The 7,959-nt window shown below is 50.3% G+C and overlaps 1 protein-coding gene across 1 annotated transcript; it reads left to right on the plus strand.

Annotated features, from left to right (window-relative positions):
- Positions 1–307: 307 nt before the first annotated feature.
- Positions 308–5,222, plus strand: LOC105050826 (xyloglucan endotransglucosylase/hydrolase protein 22). Its single transcript, XM_010930999.4, has 3 exons — positions 308–686; positions 793–986; positions 4,629–5,222. Exons 1-3 carry the CDS (start codon positions 429–431, stop codon positions 5,020–5,022), a joined length of 846 nt encoding a protein of 281 aa, XP_010929301.2. The 5' UTR covers positions 308–428; the 3' UTR covers positions 5,023–5,222.
- The last annotated feature ends 2,737 nt before the right edge of the window (positions 5,223–7,959 follow it).

Raw genomic sequence — 7,959 nt, forward strand, 5'->3', positions numbered from 1 at the left:
CAGCCTTGAAAGCACACATAAAGCTGTCCAACGTAAAATAAATCCGCGTCCGTGCATCCAACCAAGAATAGGACCCCTCATTTAACGCGCCGGTGGGGCACCACTACCAGGCGTTTCCGTGCTTAAAGACAAGAGGCTTCTGCCCCACGCGAAGCCGGCCTTCACCTTCCTCCGCTCTACCACTTTCCAACAAGCCGCGTTCTCTCAAACATATCCCACCCAATGTCTGTCACCAGCCTGTTGCCAACCAACCGTCAGCAGAACCATCCGATCTCTCATCACCTGTTATATATGCATATATAAACCCGACAACCCCCTGCTCACTTCCCCACCCCGACACACCAACCTCCATCCTCTCTCTTCCTTACAACCTGATACCAAAACTACTTTATTTCTCTCCATACCATTTCTTCTACTAGCTATCTATCATGGCATCAGTACTTTTTCCTCTCTTAGCATGCTCTTTGATGACCATTGCATGGGCTGGAAACTTCTACCAGGACTTCGACATCACTTGGGGTGAAGGGCGTGCGAAGATCCTCGACAATGCCCAGCTCCTCACTCTCTCCCTCGACAAATCCTCCGGCTCCGGCTTCCAGTCCAAGAACGAGTATCTCTTCGGCAAGATAGACATGCAGCTAAAGCTCGTCCCTGGGAACTCCGCTGGCACCGTCACTGCCTACTACGTAAGCTCTATTCATCTCTTTTTGACAAAATTACTCCGTAAAAATTCCTTTTCAATTGGATCTCTAGTAACTAATGGATCATGTATGATGTATGCCTGAACTGCAGCTGTCTTCACAAGGACCAAGTCATGATGAGATCGACTTCGAGTTCCTCGGAAACCTCAGTGGAGACCCTTACACCCTCCACACCAATGTGTTCACCCAGGGGAAGGGGAACAGAGAGATGCAGTTCCACCTCTGGTTCGATCCCACCAAGGACTTCCACACCTACTCCATCCTGTGGAACCCCAGACACGTTATGTAAGTTGTTGGGTGGATGTCTGGCCAGGACACCACCTCCCAAGATCCTTTCAGTACCACGCGATGCAGCAGGAAGAAAGAAGAAACAAAACAAAAGGAAAAACAATCAAAATACGTGGATCAGCCACAAAAGGGCTCGCCTCCACGGGGCATGCAAACTTCACTATGAAAAGAAAATTTTACAAGAGGAGACCTTACCCTCAACCCTTGTACACCCAATTCTCTCTCACATGAAGTTCCCCTCACAAAAGCTCTCTCTCTCTTGGAGACCCCCCTGAACCCCTGAAGAGCCTGGCGACCGCTGTCCAGGAGCCTCCTGCTCCTTCTCTCACAGCGCCTCACGCCTCTCTCTCTCCTCTCGGTTCGTACGGCGGCGAGAAACCGAAAAACCACCCCTCTCTGTTACCTCACAGCCTTTTTATAGGTTTAAACAGGCTTTAAAGCATGATTAGAGAGGGATTAGGACTCCTTAACAAAGCCAAGAAACCCTCCTGACCGTCGGATCAAGTCCGAGAGCTTTCTGGGCCATCCGATCGCGCTCCGGTCCACGAAATAGGACCGTGGACCGCGAGAAACGTATGGGAAACGTCCACGCGGTCCACAGACCGCTCCGTGGACCACTCGGTCCACGGTGGACCGGGGATGGGCCAGCAGGCCGCTGGGTCGCGCGTCCCGCGCGGGCCTGGGCCTGGGACGCGCATCCCGCGCAGGCCTGGGTCGCGCGTCCCACGCGGGCCTGGGTCCCGCGTCCCACGCGGGCCTGGGACGCGCGTCCCGCGCGCCGCCGCCTGCGGCCGCGCCGCAGCCGCCCGCCGCCGGTCGCCGGCGGTCCTCCGCCGCCTCGATTCTCGTGCCGACTTCAAAAGCTCGTATCTCCTCCATCCGAGCTCCGATTCAGGTGATCTTGGTCTCGTTGGACTCCGTTTTTCACCGCGAACCTCGCTGTGAGCTCAATGTGGGCTGAATCTCGAGGCATCAAATCCTAACAATCTCCACCTCGACTCGATATTCGGCCTCCTCCAAACTCCGAGAGCTTCTGGATCTCCGCGCCCCCATGCCCTGGGGCAATCGCCTGCTGATCATGGATGGGCAAACATGGGAGTCGAGCCAGGCTGCTCGATCCCATCTCCGTCGTATGCTGTGCTCCTCCTGACCTGAGACCTGCTCGGGGCATCATCCTGCGGCAATAGGAATCTTACCTTGCGACGTCGCCTCTCGTCCTCCCGAGTCTCCTGTCTCGTGCCCGATCCGCCTCCTGGAGCTCCACCTCGCTCTGAGCTCCACCTGGCTCCCGATGCTCCACCTCGCACTGGGCTCCCTGCCAGGTAATAATGTCCTCTGCTCCCCTTCTTCCCCTCCAGCACAATCCTATCGCCGCGTAGCACCCTCAGGATTCCTCCACCAGCTACCGTCCTGTAGCCTCTCGAATCCAGTCTGCTAAGTGAGATAAGATTCCGCCTGAAATTGGGTATGTATCGGACCTCCCCCAATCTCCTCACTACACCGTCATGTGTCCTCCAGCTGACCGTCCCAATGCCTCTGATCGCACAGCTCGATCCATCCGGCAGATATACAGTGCTCTCACTGTTCTCCAGGGAGTCAAACTGCTCCTCTCTGCAACACACATGATAGGGGCATGCAGAATCTAATATCCACTGCTGGGAAGAAGTAGATACCTCGTCAGATATCTCCAGGACATCTCCATCTGAATCGCTGCCGGCCGTCGCTACAGCAGCCACCGTCCGATTTTTCAGTTGAGGGCAATCTCTGGCTAGATGCCCCAACTCTTCACACCGGTAACACCTGGTTTTGCTCAAGTCCCTCCTGGACTTAGACCGCCCTCGACGCGATCTCCTGTCGCTCCGTCTACCGCCTCCTGCACCTCCAGAAGCCACCAAAGCTGAGCTATCGACACCTGAGCTCGAAGCTGGGTTCTCCCTCCTGAGAACCTCGTTCTGGAGTATCGCCGCGGTGACCTCGTCCATCTTGATAGTGCTCTTCCCCACTAGAAGAGCAGTCACCAAGGACTCGTACGAAGAAGGAAGCGACGCCAGCAAAACCAGCGCCCTGGTCTTCTCCTCAACGTTCTCGCCAACGCTGAGAAGGTCGGTGAGGATCTTCTGGAAGTGGCTCAGATGCTCCTGCACGCTCTGTCTCTCAGTCATCCGCAGTTGGTAAAACTGCCTCCAGAGGAAAAGAGTGTTGGTGAGAGACTTCGCCATGTACAACTCCTCGAGCTTCGACCACAGCACCGTCGGGGAAGTCTCGCTCAGCACATGGATCACCACCTCATCCGCCAGGTACATGCGGATGGTACTCACCGCCTGCATCTGTAGCCGTTTCCAATCCCGCACCTCCATGGTGGTCGGTTTCTCATCGCACAAGAGAGCTTCGATCAACCCCTGTTGGATGAGCACGTCCTTCACCCTTGCCTGCCACAAGGAGAAATTGCTCTTACCATCAAACTTGTTGATCTCCATCCTGATTGTTCCTGTTTTCTCCATCTTCAGTCTTGCTCACCACCACTGCAATCTGCGTCCTTGTACCGCCTTGCTCTGATACCACTTGTTGGGTGGATGTCTGGCCAGGACACCACCTCCCAAGATCCTTTCAGTACCACGCGATGCAGCAGGAAGAAAGAAGAAACAAAACAAAAGGAAAAACAATCAAAATACGTGGATCAGCCACAAAAGGGCTCGCCTCCACGGGGCATGCAAACTTCACTATGAAAAGAAAATTTTACAAGAGGAGACCTTACCCTCAACCCTTGTACACCCAATTCTCTCTCACATGAAGTTCCCCTCACAAAAGCTCTCTCTCTCTTGGAGACCCCCCTGAACCCCTGAAGAGCCTGGCGACCGCTGTCCAGGAGCCTCCTGCTCCTTCTCTCACAGCGCCTCACGCCTCTCTCTCTCCTCTCGGTTCGTACGGCGGCGAGAAACCGAAAAACCACCCCTCTCTGTTACCTCACAGCCTTTTTATAGGTTTAAACAGGCTTTAAAGCATGATTAGAGAGGGATTAGGACTCCTTAACAAAGCCAAGAAACCCTCCTGACCGTCGGATCAAGTCCGGGAGCTTTCTGGGCCATCCGATCGCGCTCCGGTCCACGAAATAGGGCCGTGGACCGCGAGAAACGTATGGGAAACGTCCACGCGGTCCACAGACCGCTCCGTGGACCACTCGGTCCACGGTGGACCGGGGATGGGCCAGCAGGCCGCTGGGTCGCGCGTCCCGCGCGGGCCTGGGCCTGGGACGCGCATCCCGCGCAGGCCTGGGTCGCGCGTCCCACGCGGGCCTGGGTCCCGCGTCCCACGCGGGCCTGGGACGCGCGTCCCGCGCGCCGCCGCCTGCGGCCGCGCCGCAGCCGCCCGCCGCCGGTCGCCGGCGGTCCTCCGCCGCCTCGATTCTCGTGCCGACTTCAAAAGCTCGTATCTCCTCCATCCGAGCTCCGATTCAGGTGATCTTGATCTCGTTGGACTCCGTTTTTCACCGCGAACCTCGCTGTGAGCTCAATGTGGGCTGAATCTCGAGGCATCAAATCCTAACATAAGTCATCAAATCCTACCTATTCAAACCAAACGTTCATTCTCTGAAAAAATTTGAATGACAATGCTCACCATGATGGTTCATCCTCCGCTCAGCTTCATGGTTGATGGAATACCGATCAGAGATTTCAAGAACCTGGAGTCGAGGGGCGTCGCGTTTCCAAAGAGCCAACCCATGAGGATCTACTCCAGCCTTTGGAATGCTGATGACTGGGCTACGCAGGGTGGGCGCATCAAGACTGACTGGACGAATGCCCCCTTCACTGCCTCGTACAGGAATTTCAATGCCGATGCCTGCATCTGGTCCTCTGGTACCTCCAATTGTCCTAATTCACAGAAATCTGACAATGCTGGCTGGTGGAACCAGGAGCTAGATTCCGCAAGCCAACAGAGGATGAGATGGGCGCAGCAGAACTACATGATCTACAACTACTGCACTGACCTCAACCGGTTCCCTCAGGGCCTTCCTCCAGAGTGCTCCATAGCCTGAAAGAGAGGAGAAAAACAGTGAATTAACAAGCACCATTATTCTTTGATTCATTCATTCTTCTACATGATGTTGGCACATATACTTCGTTGTCATTCTTGTCAAAAGACACACAACGCATTTGTTTTAGAGAATTATGTTCTCCATGTAATATGATACCATGAATTAAAATAAGAGGCACCAGGCTCAGTTCTGTTTGATCATTCAGCTGAACTTCAATGACTCGCTTCCAGAAGAATATATTATTTTCAAATAATAAGTTCCAAGTATTGGCAACGCACGTAGAGAATACATGCTGGAGGTCAAAAATCGCTCTCTTTTGTTGAATATGTTAACAGCTGAATAAAATAATAAACAATAAATAAACCAGGGTTAACGTGGTTTATCTAGAATCCAGCTACATCGATCAAGCAGGGAGAATAAAGAATTCCTCCAACCTATTCAACTTAAATGTTTACAACAATATATAAAAGAAAATAAGTATAGTCTACATCTTTTTTTTTTTTTCCCCTTGATGTTGGATCAAATCCCCATTTTAATTAATTTTTCATGATCGGCAAATTGTGGTACATGGGTGATGAAAACTCTATATTCTTTATTTTCACTCTATATCCTCTATTCCCGTCCATGAAAACTGTAGCATATGTTCTCCATTTGTACTCGAGGAGTCCCCCTTATTTAAGTCAGATCCTTCTGCTAGCTAAAAAAAAAAGAAGGTACAAGTTCCCTACTATTTCATCATTTATTTGAGTTGGATTCATCTTTTATTTAGACGAGAATGTAAATTTCTTCTTCTTCTTCATCGTCATCATCTTCTTCTTCTTTTTGTATATACGAGTAAAATCCAATCTAAATCTGAATGAATTTCTCTCCTAATTAAAAGACCATACAAATTACTAAAAATAATAAGAATATTTTAAAAATTCTTAACTTTGAGCAGAGTAACATCTTAACTTCTTATCAGCTTTATCTTGAGTCACATCATCTAATTCTTTTTGAATTAAAAGTTATAATCGTTTAAAGATTAAATACTATATTGAATCATAGATGTGATAAGTCTTGCTCTTGAATCTTATCCAAACCTATCAACAGTAGTTAAAATAGTCTATATTGAGTTAGATGATCCTTTTAAATTATACATCTACTAGAAAACAGAGATCGACTACAATAAATAAAGATATCAATTTTTGGTGATCCTTTTAAATTATACATCCACTAGAAAACATAAAATCTACTATAATAAATAAAGTGCATGATCCTTTACGAAATTACATTAGGAGAAAATAATCTATAAAAAATAAAAAAAAAAGATAAATATGAGAAGAATTCATATCTAATACAAAAGAAGCACATCACCAAAAAAAAATAAACATTATTTTTCAACTAACAAAGATTTTATTTTGAAAAGAGTTATCTAATTTCAATAAAGCAAAACACATCAAATAGCATCAATTATTCCCATCTTATAGTAGCTTTTATTTTATTTCTTATTATTATTAGTATACATTATAACTATATATATAGAAGGGATTATAAGAAATAGTTATCATGTTATGAGAACTATTAGTTAATAACTTTGATTGTAGAGGCGCATATGCTCCTACTATTTACAAGTGCAGGTGGAAGGACAGATGCCCATCCTCGACTAATTTATTTTTTTTTCTAGGCAAGATAAATCGCAGGCTGCATTTAGAGACGGAATAACAGAGAGTAAAAGTCATTTAACCCAGTTATTCCATCCTTTTCAGTTTTCAGTTAAACACTTGTTGAAGCAGTTGAATTAAACCACTCTTTTAGTGTTAGGATTTGACGCCTCGAGATTCAGCCCACATTGAGCCCACAGTGAGGTTCGCGGAGAAAAATGGAGTCCAACGAGACCAAGATCACCTGAATCGGAGCTCGGATGGAGAAGATACGAGCTTTCGAAGATAGCACGAAAATCGAGGCGGCGGAGGACCGCCGGCGACCGGCGGCGGGCGGCAGCGGCACGGCCGCAGGCGGCGGCGCGCGGGACGCGCGTCCCAGGCCCGCTGGCCCGCGTGGGACGCGGGACCCAGGCCCGGGCGGGACGCGGGACCCAGGCCCGCGCGGGACGCGCGTCCCAGGCCCAGGCCCGCGCGGGACGCGCGACCCAGGCCCAGGCCCGTGCGGGACGCGCGACCCAGCAGCCTGCTGGCCCATCCCCAGTCCACCGTGGACCGGGTGGTCCACGGCGCGGCCTGTGGACCGCGTGGACGTTTCCCACTCGATTCTCGCGGTCCACGGCCCTATTCCGTGGACCGGAGCGCGATCTAAGGGTCCAGAGAGCTCCCGGTGTTGATCGGACGGCTTGGGACGTGATTTGGCTTGATTAAGGATTCCTAATCACCCTCTAACCTATGTTTAAGGCTTTAAAAGGCCTGAGACACAGCAGAGAACGCGTGGGTTTTGGTTTCTCGCCGCCGTACGAACCAGAGGAGAGAGAGAAGGGGGCGAGGGCGCTGTGAGAGAAGAAGCAGGAGGCTCCTGGACAGCGGTCGCCAGGCTCTTCAGGGGTTCAGGGGGGTCTCCAAGAGAGAGAGAGCTTTTGTGAGGGAAACTTCATGTGAGAGAGAATTGGGTGTACAAGGGTTGAGGGTGAGGTCTCCTCTTGTAAAATTTTCTTTTCATAGTGAAGTTTGCATGCCCCGTGGAGGCGAGCCCTTTTGTGGCTGATCCACGTATTTTGATTGTTTTTCTTCTGTTTTGTTTCTTCTTTCTTCCTGCTGCATCGCGTGGTACTGAAAGGGTCTTGGGAGGTGGTGTCCTGGCCAGACATCCACCCAACAAGTGGTATCAGAGCAAGGCGGTACAAGGAAGCAGATTGCAGTGGTGGTGAGCAAGACTGAAGATGGAGAAAACAGGAACAATCAAGATGGAGATCAACAAGTTTGATGGTAAGAGCAATTTCTCCTTGTGGCA

The sequence above is a fragment of the Elaeis guineensis genome, chromosome 8 (assembly GCF_000442705.2).
Source record: "Elaeis guineensis isolate ETL-2024a chromosome 8, EG11, whole genome shotgun sequence".
In the NCBI taxonomy this organism is placed as follows: Eukaryota; Viridiplantae; Streptophyta; class Magnoliopsida; order Arecales; family Arecaceae; genus Elaeis; species Elaeis guineensis.

What these genes read in the sequence shown, in the direction of transcription:
- LOC105050826 (XM_010930999.4), top strand. Translation starts at nt 429, where the DNA reads ATGGCATCAGTACTTTTTCCTCTCTTAGCATGCTCTTTGATGACCATT. An exon ending in GCACCGTCACTGCCTACTAC is followed by an intron (nt 687 to 792) that starts GTAAGCTCTATT and finishes CCTGAACTGCAG; the next exon opens with CTGTCTTCACAAGGACCAAG. An exon ending in TGGAACCCCAGACACGTTAT is followed by an intron (nt 987 to 4,628) that starts GTAAGTTGTTGG and finishes TCCTCCGCTCAG; the next exon opens with CTTCATGGTTGATGGAATAC.